Here is a 20,874-nt window from a genome sequence, read left to right as displayed (position 1 = left end):
TGCAGTGTATCTTTACTGACAATGTGAAGAAGGGATTATGGATACTAAGAAGTGGTTCTGTGTATTTGTCCTATTATAAACGCTGTTTATATTAACTTGGAGTTTGTTAACAGGAATAGGTTGGCGTGCATTGGTCCACCCAAAAACCCATCCAGTATCTGAGTATGAGTTTGAAGTAATCATTGGAGGGGATGGCAGGAGGAACACGTTGGAAGGTAATGGTGTATCCATAATTCACTTTGAAATAGAATTTATTCTTAAATTAGTTAGAAGAAAAATGGCCTTTACCATCCCAATCAAAATGTGGAGAGACATTTGACTAATGAAAGGGAGATGCAAAGCCCATTAAAAATCCATCTGTATCAGGCATGTGGTTGTCTTTTTTCCTCTTCTTATCCACTAGCAAAGGAATTACATGTTTTAACCTGGGTAATTTTGTCTTTATTTGAGTAGTGTTGTAGCTTTTACTTTTGAGAGTAGGAATTGAAGTGTTGAATATTGTTCTGTGTAGTAGAGAATTGTAATGGTTTTGGTGCAAGTTGCAATTTTTGGAAAAAAGGAGAGCTTTTTTTTTTTCTGATGAAGCAATTGTTGCTTTCTCTGTGGAGGAGTTTTTAATTAACCAAATCCATTCCCTCTTTTTATTTTATGAGGGCACTTGTCCTTGGCATGCTGAGCCTTCCCTGAAGGTGTGTTCTGTTTTTCAGCATTACTACTTTATCCTCCCCATAGGGTTTCGGCGAAAAGAATTCCGTGGTAAATTGGCAATTGCCATCACAGCTAACTTCATCAATCGTAACACCACAGCTGAAGCCAAAGTAGAAGAGATCAGCGGTGTGGCCTTCATATTCAACCAGAAGTTCTTCCAGGATTTGCGGGAAGCCACAGGTTTGCCAGCAATTGCCAGATTCCCAGTGAAAACTCTTTAGTTTTATTGTTGCAACTTTGTAACTTGGGTATCAAATGTAATCAATAAATGAACATTCTTGTGCAAGGAAACCAGTCATTGCTTTCTCTGAAGTTTGACTTCCCATTTTTATGGCTGTTCTGTGCAGCTGTACAAAGCAGATGTGTGTCATTCAGATATGTGTCATTTTTGTTCAGGAGTGGTGACCTTATTTCCCTGATAGTATTCAGGAAATCTGAACCCTAAATTGGAAAAGTCTGAATTTTGAGTTCAGCTTCTTGCACTCCACATCTGAATGCAAACTGTAATGACAGCTATATTTTAAAGAGGTAGCTATATACAGGTAAAATTGCTGTTTGTGGGGTTGTTGAAGATTCAGATTTTGAAGCCATCAAAAGTATGGGAGAAAGCTGCTTGGCATTCTCTCTTAGAGGCTTTCTAACCATGTACTTTCAATTCACTTTCTTCCAGTAGAGCTCTTGTGTTTTATGTAGCATGTAACTTGTCCCTTCACCACCGTGTCTTTTGTTCTGTCACAAGGTATTGACTTGGAGAACATTGTCTACTACAAAGATGATACGCACTACTTTGTCATGACTGCCAAAAAACAGAGCTTGCTGGAAAAAGGAGTGATACGGCATGTGGGTATTATCTTTTCCTATATTCTCTCTAAGATTTTTTGGAGCAATTTGCTTTCAGTATGCTGAAAGAAGGGAAAAATGCTGTTCTTCCACCATGTAGTGTTTTTATACAGGTGTATTTTAGAACAGAAATATGTGCTTAATGTGTGGTTAATGCCTGAAGTATTTTAAAACATCAGAAGAGTGTTACAAGACATATACTCTCCATTTTCTTTCTCTCTCTGTACATTTGGGGGTTTCATTCTTGTTAAGGTATGCTTAAACAGTATTTGATCATAGTTGAGCTTCCCTCATTTTATGGGAATGAACAAGCAGCAAGTGAAAAAAAAGTACTGGAAATTTACCTGTGTCTTATTCTGGTAGAAGCTGATTTAAAAGGAGTTTGGCTACAAACACATAAAGAAGGATTGGAGTCTTGTGCCTTTTGTCTAAGAAGTGTGTGATGAGAAATGCTTGTGAGTTTCTTAGCCCTTTCACAGTCAGAAATGCTTGCAAGATTGTTTTTGATTTACAGATTTTCCCTTGGAAGCATAAATATGGGTAGAAATGAAAGAAATTAGAAGACAAACTTGTATCAGTGGATTTGTCAGCATTTTAATGCCAACTACTGTATATACCACCTTTAAAATAAACTTGTGGATTTGGCTATCTCACTTTACTTTTGTGGTTTTGGCAGGATTATGCTGACACAGAGTTGCTGCTCTCACGGGAGAATGTGGACCAGGAGGCTCTGCTAAACTATGCCAGAGAAGCAGCTGACTTCTCCACTAATCAGCAGCTGCCATCACTGGACTTCGCCATCAATCACTATGGTCAGCCAGATGTGGCCATGTTTGACTTCACGTGCATGTATGCATCAGAGAATGCAGCCCTGGTTCGAGAGCAGAATGGCCACCAGTTACTTGTGGCACTGGTTGGGGACAGTCTCTTAGAGGTTTGTGTTTTAAACTTATGTTTAACAGTAAATTGGAGTGTAAACACAAGCCATAGCACCTATCACTTGAAATATGTGTTGCCTGTAGGACATTACTATAAGGGAAGCTGCTGTTTGAGGGAAGAGTGGAGTGTTGGGAAAACAGGATAATTAGGATGGTAATGTGCAAAGAAATGTGCAAAGATTGCTCTGAAGTTCTGTTTGTTTTATCTACTCCTCATTGGGATGATTAGACTCTAAAGAACTTACTGTAGACCTGTTAATAGGTTCCATTTTGTAGTTGGTAAAAAAGTACAGTCTTGAAGAGAAAGCTGTTAAGGCACTCCAGACTAGGAAGCGTTGGAAACAAAGGAACATGGGCTTTGGGGGGAGCTCATGGGCAGTTTGTCATACATCTGGCTTGTTCTAGCCCAGTGGGAGTAGACCTTTCAGCTAATTACTGAGCTATAGTTTCCCAGCAGATTACCATCTGAATATATTCTTGATATTTGTTTAAAACTTTCCCTAATTGATGCTTTTCTTTTTCTGCCCTTTTTTTTTTTTTTTTCTAAACTATAATATTAGCCATTTTGGCCAATGGGAACTGGAATAGCCAGGGGATTTTTGGCTGCAATGGACTCTGCTTGGATGGTACGAAGTTGGTCTCTTGGTGCTAGTCCTTTGGAAGTTCTCGCAGAGAGGTAATACAGCAAATCAGTGCACTTTCAGTTGTAACCTAATCCTTCAACATCTCATCATTCATTTCAGTTTCTTCTAGTACAAATAGCTAGAATGGGAGATGGATTCTCACTATTTGTATGAGAATGGTTGTGGGTATAATTCAATTGAGGAACAAATTTCCTAAGAAGGTGATAAACTGAAGTATGTTCATAGAGGAATAAGAAATGCTGCAGCTGTTCTTGGTTCTAGTTTTAAAAAGGATTAGCTGAAGAATCTTTTCTTGGTGCTTATTGGCATTGTGTGGAGGAAGTGAACCTGACTACTGTCACCATCGTTGCAATAGCAAACCAGATGAAGATAATAGGTGCCTTTAAAGTACCAGAGACAAAATTTTTATTCCATCTCCTATTATCTTATAAATATATTTAATGATGTTCTTCTAAGGAAGCTGTCACCTGCTTTTATTTCGTATTCTCCTAAATTGGTTGCTTTGTTTCGTGTAAGCTAAACAACATCTTGTCTATCTTTGGCGTATTGAGTTCTTGATGTTTTTGTCATCTTTGGTTGTGTGGTTTTTTTGGTGACCCAAAGTAATCTCTTAGAAATAAGAACTCGGGTAATTAAAAGGTAGGTTCTACTAGCTGTTGCTTTTACTTATTCTATCTTAAACATAAGCAACTGCAGCTTCAGCATCAAGAACCACAGTATAATTTTAAGAATTGCAAAAATGGCACAACAGATATTTAAAACTCCATTTGTTTGAATTTAAAAAAAATGAAGGTAACATATTTGGAGCCAGACTTCTATCACCTTTCCATTAGATGTTTTAAGAGACAGCATTAAGATCTTCCCTGAACCTTCTCTTCTGCATGCTGAACAAACCAAGCTCCCTTGGCCTCTCCTCACAGGGAAAATGCTCTAGTCCCCTTGGTGGCTGTCTTCTTGAGTTGCTTCAGTGTCTAAATGTTCTTATCGTACTGGGGAACCCTTTCAGCTTACGCTTTTAATGTATTGTTTTCTTCCCCCCTTTTGATTTCTGGAGTTGTATTAAATTGCAGATCTTAATATATGGAATCTTTAGCTATCAGTGTCTGAAGTGATTGGATTTCTGATCTGAATGGTTATATCTCCAGAATTCACTTAGCAGTGTTAGTAGTGATTCATGTCTTAAAACAAAAAACACAGACCTCCCCCAAACAAAGCAAAACCAAACACAAACAACCAAAACCACCACAAAACCTGAACCAAACCAATCAAGGCAAAACCAAAATATTTTTTTCCCTTTAATCTTGTTTTCCCAAGGGAAAGCATTTATAGGCTACTGCCTCAGACCACGCCTGAGAATGTGAGTAAAAACTTCAGCCATTACAGCATTGATCCTGCCACACGGTATCCCAATATCAACGTCAACTTCTTGCGGCCCCAGCAGGTAACTGGATGAATGGTGTTTCTGAATGCTTGTAATCTGTGGTGTCTTTGCTTCAGTAAAGCTGTACTAATGTTTTGAAAGCAGATAGTGACCTGACATTGCAGTGTAACGTGAAGTCAGTGAAAAGCGGATCTGTCAGTCAAGAGTAGGCCTCTGTACTTAGTACAAACAAGTCCTGTTTTAGGAATTCTTGATTTTGAAAGCTTTAACCATGCTGTAATGATACATTTGAGTTTGTGTGCATGTGCATTTTTTGGTGATAATCTAGTATAGCAGTCTGTCATTGCAATTGTATCCACTGTTCAGCAGTCAGCTAGACTGTTCAACACTGATGAGCTGATCGTTGTTATTCTGGGGTTCTTGGACTGGAGATTTCTGTTGCATAATAATTGTCTTCCTCCTTTGGGATGGCTCCTTGTTCTCTAGCTCTTTCTGTATGAACCTTGGGTGCATGGCATATTGGTAATTTTTAATTATTTCTGACATTTTAGGTACGCCACTTGTATAATACAGGAGACTTGAAAGACATTCACCTGGAAATAGAGAACTTTGTAAACTCCAGGACACCAAAGCTGACTCGAAATGGTAGGCATAGCTACTGTTCCTTTTGGTATTCTGGAGCTGGATCAGTGCAGCAACCATAGAGCAGCAGGGCTGTAGGGTATTATTTAACCAGGCTCTTTCATTTTAGAAATTGTATCCAGCAGTTGTTTCATCAACATTCTGGTTTTACAATCTTTCAAGTTTCCACAAACGTGTAAATATATTTTGTTTATCTAATTTCCCTTGCTTAATAATGTGGTTAAATTTCTAAGCATATTTGCTTATACAAGTATTTCTTTTCACCTCCTTTATCCTATAACAATGTCCTTACTTAGAGTGCAAAAGCCTACCTTGAATTCACTCTAACAGGAAACTCAGAATTCTTACAAACATTATAGAAGGTGTTTCTCATGCAGTCTTTCATATTCATGCTTTCCTCAATCTCATCTCTTAGCTTAACCAAATGAAGCTCACTTTGCTTGCATTATTCTGAAAGTTAGATGTCTTGTGATAAGCATTTCAGTATCTGTCTACTTGTCCTGTACCCTGAAGGCTATGTTGAACTTTTTCTTCTGCATACCTTGCCTTTGGATGCCCAGATAGTGTTTGGGGACTCTCAGAATAGTGCTTTGCTTCTAAGCCTCCCTTTCACTGCTGAATAGCTGTGTAGTCTTTTGATTTGTTCTTTGCCCTGCAATTGCATCCCTTTAGGCTGTAATCTCATCAGATCTTGCAGTAGGGCAAGGTCAAAACAGGTCAGTGCTTTTAAAGGAAAGCTTTCAAGAGAAAAGAAAAAGTTGCAGAAGTACATTTGTAGTTCTTCCATTAGAAATAATATATCTGGGCTTTAGAGAGCATTGTGCTACTGTATATACTTTTGATCATATTTAATAAGCCTTTGCGACTGCTTTATAATTCCTGGGGCTCTGTAACAAGGACTAGGGTGAAAAGCCTGGCAAGTTATAGCTTAGGTAGTTTTTAGCAAATTAAAAATTTTCTTGGATCTAAAATGAATATAAATACAGTCTTTTAAAAAACTTAGAATTCTGTCCTGTGTTGCCTATTGTAGATGAGATTGTTTGCATGAAGGTTTTATTTATTGATTAGTGGGGCTTGTTGTATTTAGAATTCCTGGAAAAGACATTGTGCATTTCTACTTTAAAATGTGATTGATTTATTTTTACAGAGTCTGTAGCTCGCTCTAGTAAATTGCTCAGTTGGTGCCAGAGGCAGACTGATGGATATGCTGGTGTTAATGTGACAGATCTCACAATGTCATGGAAAAGTGGCCTAGCTTTGTGTGCCATTATCCACAGATACCGTCCAGACTTAATGTGAGTAGTAACTGTCTGTTTTGAATAACTGGGAAGGGCAGAACGTTAGTGATATTTAGAAGTAATTGTATGGAGACTGAGGCAATACATGGAGAAATAGATGGAAATGAATTCACTTAGGCTTGACAGAAACTAATGTGACTCACCAGCAGAGTGGAAGGTCATAATAGGATGGTGAATATCAAGATAAATGTGTTACCGTTTTCCCTTCTGGATGATTAGGCAGAATTAAGCTTCAAATTGATATTGACTGGAAAGCATTACTGACTGACAGCTTTTTCCTCTGTGAAGTTAGGTATAGTTCATAGTTTCTTGTGAAACTATGAGCTGCTGCTGGTTTTGGGAGTAGTGACCCACAGGCTAGAAAGATATTGCTACTGTTTGTATGCTAGCATGCTGGTATTGGGTAAATGAGAGGAATCCTCTTCCATGATACATGGGGTAAAACAGTGCCCAGATTCTAGAATGGGAAAACACTGGCTGGAAGAAGTAACAGTAGCAAAGACTCCGGTACTTTAATTAAAGTCTGAAATGGCTTCAATTTCCCAAGAGGACAGTAGAAAAAGTAAGCACTAGAGCTGTATTTAAACACATAATCCAGTATAAAGCATGTTGAAAAAGGATGTGGTTATTGCCTTCCATGTGCACTGAATTACTTCTCTATTGGTTTACTTGAGTTAACGTGAGCTATTCTTTTAGTAGCTATATAGCTTGCGGAGAGCTCAGGTAGCTTTTAAACTTATTTATGTAACTCTCTACAAGCTGTAGCTTTTTATATAGTTTTTATGCAGTTCTACAAGTTTTGGGAAAAGCCAGCAGATTGAAAATATGGATCTATCAAGAAAAAAGGGGGATAAAAGTGAAGACTTATATTTGTTCCAAGCACACAAAAGATTTAATGCAGGGGAAAATGCTACAGGTTTCCATTAAAGGAAGAAGTGAAGGTGTATTTCAGAGGCTAATAAGGTCTTTAAGAAGAAAAACCTGGGTTTGGAGAAGGAACAAAAAATGAAGAAAGAATTAATTTGAGCCAAAGTTCACCACAATTAAGTAGCATCAATTCTGCAATACAGAAAGATTGCTGGCAGATAAATTTGAGAGATCGGGGGGGGGCGGGGGAGAAAGGAAATGGATCCCCAAATTCTTTTAGAGGTCTGGTTTCTACTTGATTCAGTGCATACCCTTTTTCTGTCCTTTGCAGAGACTTTGATTCTCTGGATGAGCACAATGTGGAGAAGAATAACCAGCTGGCCTTTGACATTGCTGAAAAAGAGTTTGGAATATGTCCCATTATGACTGGAAAGGAAATGGCATCTGTTGGAGAGCCAGATAAACTCTCGATGGTGATGTACCTCACACAGTTCTATGAGATGTTTAAAGACACCATCCCCTCCAGTGGTAAGGAGCTTGAGGCATGTCAGATTCAAAGATGGCTTCAGGGTGAACATGTGTGCTTCAGTTATCATGCTGCTTCTGCATGAGGTCATACTAGTCACTAATTTTACATTACAAGAAGTTGACTTCTTAGAGGTGCTAATAAATATGATGTTAGCAGCATCAGGAGGAGAAAAAAGAGTTAATACAAAGAACATCCTCAAAAGTTCTAAACTTGCTTCAGCAATATTAGATAACTTTTCTGCTTTTTTGCTGTTCTTAGGGCTTCATCTGTCTTAGCTTATGTGAGATGCCTTGCTAGTAGGTGCTTAATAGGTAATTTCAAAACACTGGCTAAGTTTCATACCTCTTTACCATCCGTGAATGGTGAGACTAACTTCAGGCCAATGAGAAATGAAAGGTCTTTGATCAGAACAGAAAAATGTAATTGCCTGACACAAATCAGTATGGCCTACTTTTAAATATTAATAATGTTTCACAGCTTTACTATTGATGATCTTAATTCAAAGTATGTAATTCTGGTGGGGGAAAAAATGTTTTTAATAGCCTTTTAAAAATATAATATGTATCAGGTACTATTTCCAAAACTGAACTCTTTGTAAGAATACTGATGATCATGATGCTCTTTAAATATGAAAGTAAATAGGGTAAACAAACATAGTGTTTCTTCTGGATGGTTATAAACCCTGAAAGAAGAATTGATTTTGGCAAAACAAAAAAGCAGAGTAGCTTTTCAACCTGAGAAGGGTTGTAATTCTGGGCATTAAAATAATTTTGTACTAAGAATCTGTGAAAAGTGGTATGTTAAAAAAGATAATCAGCAAGTCCTTCAGTTGTGTATTTAATAATAGCACCACAGAAAAGAATTTTTGGCATTCCCTTGTCCTGCCTTTTTTTGCTAACAGATAGTCTGGACTTGAATGCAGAAGAAAAAGCTGCCCTAATTGCCAGTACCAAATCGCCTATCTCTTTTCTCAGTAAACTGGGACAAAGCATCTCTCGAAAACGCACTCCAAAGGTAACCGTACCACAGTCTTGATACCACTTGTGTCTATTAGGCTGCTGTCCAAGTAAGTGGTATCAGAAGTGCACGTATAAGTGTGTATTTACTGTGTGTTTACAAGAGGCCACGTGTTCATCAGCTTTTGGTATGTTGCAGCACACAACATTTTTAACTGCAGAATCACATCTGTAGTATGTATTCTTAATTAGTGGTATGTTTCAGTCTTAAAATCCCAGCCTTATTATGGTATTTGGGAATATATTTTGTGTTGGAACATAACTTGTTACTCAGTTCCCAATTAGTTGAAAGCGTTGAAGAACGTACAGTTTTAAGGTAAGAATCTCTTAATGCAGATCAGGATAAAACCCTATTCTGAAACAAATGGAGAATGAGCCCAGAGAATTAATCAGTTGTATTGAAAAGCTTATTTAAGCATATTGATGACATTTGTCTCAGGCTAGAAAGGTATAAGAGTCTTTATCTTTGGTGTTTGCTTATTTCTTTTTCCATTTTCAGGACAAAAAAGAAAAAGAACTGGATGGTGCAGGAAAGAGGAGAAAAACCAGCCAATCTGAGGATGTAAGTATTACAATGAAGAAGGTGTCAGGGAAGAGAACATATGGTAGGTTCTTTTTCCTACTTCAGTCCTTTCATTTTGTATCTCCAGACAGGGTTTATATAAGATTTTTTTTTTTTAATAAAATTTAATTCTTCAGCTGTTATGCTTTGTCATATCTGTAGTGTAAATATTTGACTGATGCTTATGAAAGAATAGTACATAACAACTGAAATGTTGCAGTTCCTTCATATTCTGTTTTTACTGCAGTTTATTTTGGTTTGATGAGAGGACACCAAGAATAAACCTTTCATTTAGTAAAGTAAAGCAGTACAGAGAGAAGCTTCATTCATATTTAAACTTTAGCCATGGTTAGTGCGAAAAGCAAATATGTCTAGTATGCCCCATAAGTCAGTCCTTTAGTTGAAATGTTTATAGCCAAATAGCTATAAATGAGTTAAAATTTAGTGTTTTGAGATGTCACCAAAGGTTTAGAGATATGCCTTTGCTTTATGTCAAGGGATTCATGAGAGTGTTTCAGCTGTGTTCTCTTTGGTTGGTAAGTGTATCAAATAAGGTTGAAAAGGTAAGGAAATTTTAACAGAACTTTTGATGACATGCCAAAAGAAACGGAAATGTGAGCTTTCAAGTGCAGACTAATAGATTTGTTTTCCACATAGAGAGGAAATGGTGATCTGGTTATATCTTTTGATACCACTGATTGTTAGGAGGACATACCACGAAGCTACAGAGAAGAAAGGCCCACACTGGTGAGCGCCCTGACGGAGAGGAGAATTGACGCTGCCATTGGGAATCAGAACAAAGTCAAGTCTATGGCAACCCAGCTACTGGCCAAGTTTGAGGAGAATGCACCAGTGCAGTCCTCAAGCTTACGAAGACAGGTAGGAATTGAGGAGGAAAATAATGAATAATAAGATGCATTCCTTGAGACTGGATGCTAGTGGCACTTCTCTGCTTCAAAGGCTTTCCTAGGGAAGCGTGAAGCTTTCTCAAAAAAGAAAAAGATAAAATTTAGGAGTATGGTCTGGAGAAGAACTTCCTTATAAGTCTATTTCTCTGTTATTGCCTGTCTTATGTAAGTTTTTTCACAAGCAGTTAGGTTTCTTTTATAACTACTATTGCCATTTAAAAGCTTTCTAGAAACATTCCACTTCCAGTGTTTAAGAATGATCATTTAATTTGATGTGAACTTCGTCATGCCATGTTACATCTGTTTGTTCTTGTGAACTGTGGTTAAGTTTTGCATGTGCATGTAAATGCAGCAGGTAAATGCCTGGGAGATTCTTTGCAATCAGGATATTTCTGTAATTCGAAGTGATGCTTCTGGATAACTGCTGGTTATTCAGGATGGTATCTTGACTATTGCAACTGCAGGATAGTTATCTTCAAAGTTAGATTGAGTCACTTCAAGCTACTGCCAGCAGTGCAGTGTCAGCCGTATAAGGCTCAGTATGGTTTGAAGACCTGAGTTCTTGCTCTGCTGCTTGGTTTGTCTTCATAGCTTGTGCCAGGCTCTGTGCTGCCATGGCCAGACTGCGTGGGACCTGACCTTGCTACTTTAAAGCTCGGTCAAGTATGTCTGTGCTACACTGCACATCAGTGTTAGCAATACAACACAACCGTAGAATGGTGGTGCTTCTCCTACTCTTTATCAATTGGATGTTTCTGAGCTACTACATATGGCTGGAATAACCAGGCTGATTTGAAGAAACAACAAAGATAAAGAGAAGGAACAAAAATATGTGTGGTTTCCCATTTTTGCTTTTTTTCTTAATATTTTAGTTGCTAAATAAATTCTCCCCTACCCTTTTTTTTTCTTTAATGTTTGTCTGTCTTACTCTGTATCCCACTCCTTTGGCTTTTTTGAGTTTCCTTTACTGTTTTATCTTTCCTCCTTGGTCCCATTTTCCCTACAACCTGCATGCAGCAACCTGTCCTGCCTTATCAAGAACGTGTTCACAACCAGCCATCCAGCAGACGAGAGCAGGGCCGTCTTGCTCCCATACCCCAGTGGAAACAGGTAAAGAAACCGATTATGAATACTACACATTGCCTGCACCCAACACCAGCTATCACTGTCCTGTTTTTAAACCAGTCTTTCTCCAGCACCTTTTGTGAGTCTTATTTAAAATAATTTAGCTTTTGGTTAATAAGATCAACATCACTCTTCGGTAATGGTGCATGGCTTAATATTTCAAAAGCACTTAGGAAAATTTTCCCTGCCCTCTTCTCATAGTTCCAGCTTCCTTAGGGTTTCAGTGGATGTTTTAGCAGAAAACTTGCCTGTAAAATATCTAGATTTTTCTGTGTTTTCTTATATTTGAAACGTAAGCTATTATAACAACCAATAAGGTAAAAGGTCTCATGTCACCTATGATATTAAAGCTTTTCCTTGATATAAATAGGAAAATTGGTTATTAGGTTTGCTGTTCACATGTCAAATCTTGTGTTCTACAGTTACAGAAGACTTCACTGTGGTTCCCCTTTCTCTTTGACAAATGTAACTTTCCTTGCCAACTTCTCACATACATTGCATTGCAGATGCCTCTATTGCTGTAAATTAAGGAAATTTTAGGTTTGCTGCCACAGAGGGTTTCAGACTAGCAGAAAAATCATCAGGTATCAGATTTTATTCTCTCTCTTGTTTTGGCCTATTGTCATAGCCAGTGTTTTTATTTCAGCCGTGCACTTTCAGCAGCTAAGGCTTGTGACGGACAGTTTTTTCAGGCAGATAGGGATACTTACCTCATTGGCTTACTCTGCTTCGACTGTTTCCCTGTGCAAATGGCCTCCTCTTGCTTTTGAGAGTCCTGAGAAGTACTTTTCTGGCAGCCATAATTTGGAGAAAAATCTGCTTCTTTCTGGTTGCAGTTTAATCAGAGCAAACTTTGGAGTCAAGAGGGAGAAGGTGACACTAGTTTGGAAATTCACTGTTCTGTATGGTTAAGGATTCATGGTGATATTCATGTTTGAAGCATTCAACAATTCTGCATGTCATGACTTGTTACCATGATCTGGAAGTTTTATTTCCAAGGAGGAAAACCCAAGCCAGAAGAATTGTTGTCAGTTGGACTGTCAAGAGAGTCTTAAAAATGACAGCATTATGGTTAGGTTTCCTGACTCAGTATTTGCTCTTCTGTCATATGAAAATCTTCTTTATAGGTGGATGAGCACTTTCAGATGGATGCACATCTTCCATGATTAATGCAAATTTTGTCTTTTAAGAATACTTCCTACGTAAAGGGGGAGTACCCAAAGATCTGATACAGAAGAACATAATATGGCTGTACAGTATTAAGTCAGTTGATGACCATTGCTAATCTTTCCCCACAAAAAAAGGAAAACTGGATTGTGTTGGTTGTCTTTCCCAGCTAAGAAAGATGAAGTTTTGTATTTTAGCACTTGGAAAAGATCATAACCCTGCAGCCTTGAGTTTTCTGTTTGAATCTGCTGCTGAAACTTTGTGACAGCTTTATAATTAGTCTTTATGGTGAAACACAAGTTCTCACTGTCATCCTTTTGTGATAGATCAAAAAAAAATGGACAACCTTTTGTTTCCTGCTCTTACGATGAGGATTTTCTCCTCACCAAAGAGCGGTTTGTTCTTGTGTTTGTTCTTTGCTTATACCTGAATTACACAATTAAAAAAAAGTGGGGTGGTGGTAGTGGATGTCCCTCTACATTGGTAGAATATCCATATAGGCAGCAATGTAGGGCAGATCTGAGGAAAATCTTTTTGTAACAGTGGTACTTTCAAGGACTTAAATTATTTTATTCAACGCTGACAGTGATTGCCTTGTGTGGATGGTTTCCCTCTCAGGATTACACATGGAGATGATCTTTCCTTGTTAAGCTTTACTGCATGAACAGAAGATGATTGGTTTTTCAGTCCAGGTTTCTTGCTGGATTTGCAGTGCTCTTCATTGAATAACTGAAATGGAGAAGAACAAAATTGGGTTTCCAGGATTCAAAGTCTGCAGGATGCAGTAGGATCAAAGAAACAATTGACACAGTCCCTATTCTGAAGGTTCCTTATTACTTGCCTGCTGAAGTGAAGAACATCAGTTGTCTTCATTCAAAAGCCATGGGTGTATATAGAACCATTTATTCTCAACAGATCAGAGATCTGGCTCAGACTTGAGCCGATCAGTCAGCTTTGCCAAATTTGTACAGAAATCCATCTTGCAGGAAGTTGTTGAAGCAGTGCTTCATCAGGCTGAGGCTGCTGTGATTCCTCATTCTGGTTGCTTAGGCATGCAGAATCTGGTAGCTGTGAGACTGTACCTTTCTACAGTTCTGAATTGGCTTTCTACAATGACATTGGGCACTCTAGCTACAAAGCTATTTCCTGGGCCACAGATTTTCAACAGTGGAGTTGGCGCTGCCTACCAGTGCATGTTACTGGAGATGTTATAAAGGAGTAGTATTGCTCCTGACAATTTAGGGGGACAGCTCAAAAGAGGTGTTCATGAAGCTATGGGAAAGGGTTCTCTTGTGTGGTATGAGAGTTATGAGCAAAAACTTCTGTCAGTGACTGTGCATAAGATATATCACATAGCAAATACATTCTGTGGGAGTCCTTTGAAGAGGAGCAAAGCAGTTCCTAAGGGAACAAAGTGGTGATGTGTTATTGGAGGGGAAACCACAGGTTGCCTAATGTTCTTGCCAGTAGGCAGAATTAAGTTGAGATCCTCAGCTGGGAGAAGGGCAATTTCACATCTTGTGGCTGATAGGTTTGGTCCTTCCTGCATCTTGAAAACTGTGTGGAAGAGGAAGGTATACTGTAAAAGCATAAGAGTGATTGCAGGAGGGAAACCACACAGTTGCAAAGGATGTGGTATGGGTTGGACCCTCGGTTTTGATGGAAAAATTACATCTGCCTAGGGCTATTGCCTGCCAGTGTCTGTCAGATGGAATTCCTTAGCTGTACTTACTTTTCAGTTTAGATCTAGAATCTTGCTTTGCCCTGGAGTTAAAAATTATGAGGCCAGCAGTTGCAATGAGCTTGTAAGGCAAAATGTTTGTTGTAGAGGTGGCTTGCTAAGACAGAATTCCTAGAAAGAGTGAAGTCCTGGCAGAATCTGTTCTGAAACAGTTTTTACTTTCATTGCAAGACCTCTAATGCTCTTTCTCTCAGAAAGGGAGAACCTTCAAAAGATCAAGCAAGTTGAAAACCTCACAAATCTGTGGCTTGCAGCATACTGTGTGGCCTGCATTTTCCTCTTGAATCGGATTACAAAATTTGCTTTATTAAGCTGCACTTTGGAAATGTTGTTCTGTATTGGCAAAATTGGTTTCATGCTGTTATGAGCACTTCAGCAGCAGCTAGTAATGCATGAAAGTACTGTTAAGTGTATGTGCACAGTGAAAATGTGTGTAATTTGTGTGATTGCAATATCTGCTAAAAAAAACCCTGCATTGTGTTTCATGGTGTGGTGGTTAATCTCCTCACATGAATGCCTACTTGTATAAAAACATCTTGGTGTGTTCTGTTGCTTTCCAAGCCATTTTGGGAGAGAGTACCTCAGCCATTGGAAAGCCATATGGTCTATCCAGAAGAGAATTTGAATGTTTGGGTATGGTACGGGAAGTGGGCCTTTTAAATGACATTTTGTCCTGGCTTTCCATCCTCTCTCTGTATGGCCTTCAGCATTTTCTGCTATAGTCTCATAGGTCTTCTAACACCAGCAAGCTTAAATCACGGATATGTACGTAGATGCTTACAAGATGGGGATCACATGTCTTTTGGTGCATATCTTTTCTGCCTCTAGAGATCTGATGCTTGTTCTTTTGAGATAGTTCCCTGAAGTGTGATAAAAGTGCAGCAGTAACTCTGTTGGAACTGTATTTTTCAAAGATATGCAATGACTGAGGTGACCACAGCCAGCAGGAGCTGAAGTCTCAACAGAAGAGAACGTACACCACCAGTGATTTCTGCAAATACTGCTTTCCCTTCTTAATCTTTTATTAAAATCTGTGATTTTTTTTTTTTCTCTTTTCTATAGCCATCTTTGTGTTTGCATGCTGAGAAATGCATCCTACTGGAGGACTGAACTTCATATGCCTATACAATGTTGTATTCTGAGATCTGCCATGGAAAAAAATACATGAGTTTGTGAAAGTTTTGAAATTTGAAGTGCAGACTTGGACATTGTGAGATGAAAATCCATGAACAGCTGTAGTGGTTGAAAGTGTTACCACTCTTTCAGCTAGACATCAGTGGCTTCACAGTGGAGCCTTTTGAAACAGCATGTAAATGTTCCTCATCTGCTTCAGTGCAAAGTTGTGTGCTTTAGTTTAAGCTGCTTGTAGCATCTGTTTGAAATTAAGAGTTGATTTTTCTCTTCTGAAAGGGAAGAGAACACCCAAACAGATGCTAGTGTCAGCTTAGCTGTAAGGGCATTAATGAACAGACAGAAGATGCATTAATATCAAGAAGTGGTGGAGAAAAGACTGTACATAGAAAATATGCCTTTCTAGGTCTCTATTCCTAGCACATTAAAATGAGGACACACATGACAGTGTGTGCATTGTATAATGTTCAGACTATTAGATGTGGCTACATTTTGGCTATAAACCAGCTCTATTTCTGTTCTGTTAGAATGCAGTAGAGTTTAACTTGCCTGAGGTGGTTTAATACCATTGTGAGGCACAGTAATAAGTAACTTTTCATGAAGCAAAGAGCAGTCCAGATGTGGTATGGAGAAATCCAAGTTGTACCTTCCACTCGTTGTAAGATCTTGAGTCAGAAACTGTTGGTTTAATTGATGATTGATGTAAGAAACTGTTCACTGGCTGCCAGTAGAATCTGTCAAATGGACACATGATTGTGTGGTTATGGGTGAAAACTTAAGTCTTTCAGCTTCAGATAAAATGTCTTTAGGTCATTTGTGACGTGTGAGCTTAAGATTGCAGTCTGTCTGTCCATGCGTTCTGGCCTGTCTCAACAAAGCCAATGATAATGTTAACTTTTCTACCATTATTATGAATTTTTTGTTTTCTTTTTCTGTTTTAAAAAAAGATGAGGCGTAAAGAATGTTCTCGGACCTGCCCCAAAAAAGTCATCATGCTCTCTTCTTCCACTCCACCTTCCTCTCCACCGTATCCCAGGCAGCAGGTGATTCCCTCTGCATGCTCTGTCCCTCTCTCTTCATTACTGCTTGTACAAGTGACTAGATCAGTTACCAGATATCCCATTTACAAATGAATTTCCAGTGTTCTTTTTTCAGATGGTGATAGGGCATCTTCAGCCTCTTAGGTTAGAAACATAGGTTAGCATTAGCTGACCAGAAGCATGGAGAGTCTCCACTCTCCAGTCCACTGAAGACTTTAGGGTTTTACCGTAGAGTAATTTATAACTACAGTAGCCTTTCTCAGTTGTGAGTAGCAGAAAAAAAGAAGTTAAATGGTTGGAGGGAAAGAAAATGCAACTTTTCTCCTTCTCCAGTCTTTAAATAGGTGTGACTGAAAATTTGCCCTTGTATCCATGAAACTCTTTTAGGATTACTTATGTGAAGTGCCTTTTTTGAGCATTGTGCCCTGCATATGTCCACTGTGGTGCTTCTGTTTCCCCCATACCTAGACCTTTGTCTCATAAGAGTTTGTGTTCACTCAGTCTGAATTTGAATTTGGAGAGCTGTTCTATTCAAATGTATGTATGTGCATCCAGATGTTTGTGCAGATGCATTTGTTGTCCTTCCAGTTAAACCTTACCTGAAATCCTTCAATATTTGTCTTGTACATAGTCATCATGCTTCTTTGAGTTGCATCCTTTTCTAAACTTTTTTGTTTAATTTTCCTACTGCAGTAATAAAATTGCACTCCTCCCTGGTCAATCCTGAACTAATCTTGAGGTGATAAAAAGCTGCAGTTCATAACTTTAAGTAAGGATTGTACGAATAAATTTCCCTGTAGGTGGAAAATGTTTCTTTGCTGAACACTAGTATGCCTATAAACTCTGTAAGGCATGTTACCTTTTAGCAGAGTAGTCAGGACTTACTCTTAATCGGCAAGTTTGCCAGTGACAGCAAGCTGTGTGGTGTGGTCGGCACGCTGCAGGGAAGGGGTGCTAGACAGAGGGACCTTGACAGGCTAGAGAGGTGGCTGATGTCAACCTCATGAAGTTCAGCAAGGCCAAGTACAAGGTCCTGCATGTGGGCTGGGGCAATGCCAAGCACAGCTACAGACAGGGTAGAGAATGGATTGAGAGCAGCCCTGAGGAAAAAAGACTTGTAGGTGTTGGTCGATGAGAAAATGAACATGAGCCGGCTTCAGTGTGCTCGCAGCCCAGAAACCGACCATATCCTGGGCTGCATCAAAAGGAGCATGACCAGCAGGTCGAAGGAGGTGATCCTGCCCCTCTACTCCGCTCTCATGAGACGCCACCTGTAGTACTACATCCAGCTCTGGGCCCCCAGCGGAAGAGGGATGCAGACTTGTTGGGCTGAGTCCAGAGGAGGCCACAGAGATGATCAGGGGGCTGGAGCACCTCTGCTATGAAGACTGGCTGAGAGACTTGGGCTTGTTCAGGCTGGAGAAGAAGGTTCAGGGGAGACCTTAGAGCAGACTTGCAGTGCCTAAAGGGGACTTCCTGGAAAAACTGGAGAGGGACTCTTGACAAGAGCGTGTAATGACAGGATAAGGGGGGAATGGCTTTAAACTGACAGAGACTAGGTCTAGATTAGACACTAGAAAGAAGCTCTCTACTAGTGAGGCACTGGCACAGGTTGCCCACAGAAGCTGTGGCTGCTGCAATCCCTGGCAGTGTTCAAGGCCAGGACAGGGCTTTGGGCATCCTGGTATAGTGGAAGTTGTCCCTGCCCATGTCAGGGGGTTGGAACTGGATGATCTTTAAGGTTCCTTCCAACCCAAACCATTCTGTGATGTGATAGCTAGCTGTCTTCTTCTTGCCAACATCCTTCGAAAATTTTGACAGATACCTTTTATGAGAAAAGAAAGGTTTTCCCCAAGATTGCAGATAGAGAAGCTAAGGCAGTTAAATGCAGTTTTACTTTTTAATCTATGGCATGTGATTCATTTTCCATACAGAGAAACTGGCTTTCAGTCACTAAGGACCACTTTAGATCTGTTTTCTCTCGCTGGCTTCTTCAAGTGTTTGTCCTATGTCTTTTTGGTTGTCTAGCTCAGTCGTGAGAGCTAGCTACTGCTGGGTCCAAGTGAAATTCGACCCTTTTTCTACGTTGTTTCCTATAAAAAACTTTTTTTGCATGTTGTCTTGCTCAAAGAAATAATAATAATAAAAAATTTGGCTTCCTTCTTTTAACTCTGAGGATCTTTTGCTCCTTGTGCTATAGAACTGATTCGTTCGAAGGCTCAGCTGAAAAATCTGCTTTTGGAGACATTCTTTTTTCTTAGGAATGGTTTCCTTTCCTGAAATTGTCTTGGCCTCATAGCAAGTCAGATGGATCTGTGTCCTTATTACACTGATGTCTTTTAAAACTTTTTAAACTCCATGCTTCTAATGCATTCATTCTGCCACTTCTTTTAAGCTTTCCATTTCCATCCTTTGATCTAACATCACAGCATGAGTTACATTGAGCGCGTTACCATCTTTCCTGTACTAATTTCGTTATATTGTGGTACTGTATTGTCGTTTACTGACCTTATCTGAATATATGTTTTAAATTAATTTTCCTACAGGAGCCATCTTATTATTGGCAGGTTTAGAATATTCTTACTAAACTGTTCTGCTGTCGTTATGGTCTCTTTTCTGCCTGCATCTTAAGAAAAATCAGATGAAGTGTGTTTTGACTAGGAAGTTGGTCTGTGATTGTTAAGCTCATAATTTGTTGCCTGCAGAGAAACAGGGAACCTGGTGCTGACTATCCCGGGGAGCAGAGTCCCAGACAGGAAAGGGTAAAGAGCATGAACAAATGGCATGGATGCTGATGACACAAGGCTATGGTGGATATGTGCAATACGGAGAGCAAATAGACTGGGTAGTGAAACACACTTATCCTAATGCTGCTGTTAACACACTGGAACTGCTGAGAGTCAATTAGGAGTGATTACTTCTGTGTGATACCCACATAAATGCATAACAAGCCTTTATCAACAGTTTGCTACATGCTTTTATTTTGGCATAGATCTAGTGCTTAAGCTCTTCCCATTCTTTCTCTTACACCTCTTTAGCGAAGTATGCTGTGGCTGTAGCAGAACAAGAAGAGTTATGTTTGGTGCTAATTCATGCAAACATGGTTGCATTGTTTTCACTGCTTGCTTTCTGGATGGTTAAACAGCTGGCATTCCATCTTGCCTCCTACAGGCCAAAGTAAAAGGAAAAATCATGAGGCATTATTTAATATGGAGACTTTGAAGCCTTCTTAACAATGAAATATTCAACAGTCTCTCTGAATGGCTCAGTATAATACAGAAGCATAGGAAAAGAAAGGCACTCAAAAGAATTGGTTGATTTGAATTCATATTGACAAATTCATTGACATTCCAGTAAAGGCTTTGAATGAATTAAGTCTTAAGTGGTAGCCAGCTATAAAACTGTTGCAACTTTCAGAATGTGTTCTAACAAAAGACTCTTGTGGGCCAAATGTTTTCTGACAGGCAGTAGAAAATGAATAAGCACGTGTCTGCAGTGACACAGAAGCCCACAGCTTTATAATAGGCCCTAGTTTTAGTGAAAATGATCTAGGAGGAAGGAGTAGGTGGAACTGAAAGTAGCTGAAAATTGAGAGTATTATTAATGCATCTGAATGAGAGAAGCGTTTCTCGTAAATTGGGTGTGAACCTGATTTTCTGTTCTGCTTTGAAGGACAGCTAGCAATACATAGCAGCACCCTGGCATTCTTGACAGATCAAGCCTGAGGTTTCTTCATGCACATGTTTGTAGTCTGTTCCCTTTTGAACTCTACAAACAAATTAGTTGAAGCTGTGTGATACTGCAAGCAATACTCCTGTCTTGTGTAGCAGGCCATGAGCCAGGTCTTGTTTTCTGTGTCACTAAGTGCACCACACAGCAGTTTAAGAAGATTGTTATGCAAGAGCAGAATAGCAGAGGTGTCAAATATTGTGCTTGGGGGTGTGTTGACATGACAGCACAGTAAGAACAAGTAGGACAGCAAAGTTGCAGAAGTAAAACTGGCAGTTTCTGAGACAGTTTTATTTTGCTGTACTTTGCTTCAACCAGCCAGGCTTGTTAAGCATCCTCTCCTTGGCAAGTACAGCATTCACTTTTCATCTTTAAGAAAACTAAGTCATTCTTTAGGAGAACTGAAGTACATTATTACCCTGGAAACGTGTTTCTGTGCACAAATCCAAGAAACACAAGTATGTACAGGTTTAGATATGTGAAGGAAATCCTTGAGAATTGAGAACTGTGGCGAAATAAGTTGGCAAATAAGCTCCTTTATGCATGATAAAGCCACAGGTTTTATTTATTAATGTATTTTGGATGGTAATGCCAGACTGAGAGAGGCC

At 39.2% G+C, this 20,874-nt stretch overlaps 1 protein-coding gene across 26 annotated transcripts in view; it reads left to right on the top strand.

Annotated features, from left to right (window-relative positions):
• The window catches only part of MICAL3 (microtubule associated monooxygenase, calponin and LIM domain containing 3), a 186,433-nt gene that overhangs the window by 87,072 nt on the left and 78,487 nt on the right, over positions 1-20,874 (top strand). For 18 of the 26 annotated variants that reach the window (XR_009964379.1, XM_062616638.1, XM_062616645.1 and 15 more), the window contains exons 5-19: positions 114-215; positions 733-888; positions 1,448-1,548; positions 2,225-2,482; positions 3,047-3,162; positions 4,445-4,571; positions 5,063-5,156; positions 6,301-6,448; positions 7,650-7,846; positions 8,749-8,861; positions 9,363-9,425; positions 10,131-10,304; positions 11,351-11,443; positions 16,445-16,540; positions 19,243-19,299. Coding sequence is in view for 24 of the 26 variants with exons in the window: in XM_062616638.1 (XP_062472622.1) it covers positions 114-215; positions 733-888; positions 1,448-1,548; positions 2,225-2,482; positions 3,047-3,162; positions 4,445-4,571; positions 5,063-5,156; positions 6,301-6,448; positions 7,650-7,846; positions 8,749-8,861; positions 9,363-9,425; positions 10,131-10,304; positions 11,351-11,443; positions 16,445-16,540; positions 19,243-19,299 (1,895 nt within the window). In the remaining 2 variants the exon portion in view is untranslated. Of the gene's footprint in view, positions 1-113; positions 216-707; positions 1,000-1,447; positions 1,549-2,224; positions 2,483-3,046; positions 3,163-4,444; positions 4,572-5,062; positions 5,157-6,300; positions 6,449-7,649; positions 7,847-8,748; positions 8,863-9,362; positions 9,426-10,130; positions 10,305-11,350; positions 11,444-16,444; positions 16,541-19,242; positions 19,300-20,874 lie in introns of those variants that run through there. The other 8 variants (XM_062616641.1, XM_062616647.1, XM_062616644.1 and 5 more) reach the window with 5 other exon arrangements.

Source organism: Pezoporus occidentalis, unplaced genomic scaffold (assembly GCF_034315485.1).
Source record: "Pezoporus occidentalis ecotype Australia unplaced genomic scaffold, CSIRO_AGI_Poc_V1 ctg19, whole genome shotgun sequence".
NCBI lineage: Eukaryota > Metazoa > Chordata > Aves > Psittaciformes > Psittacidae > Pezoporus > Pezoporus occidentalis.
This window is presented reverse-complemented; position numbering and strand designations above follow the sequence as displayed.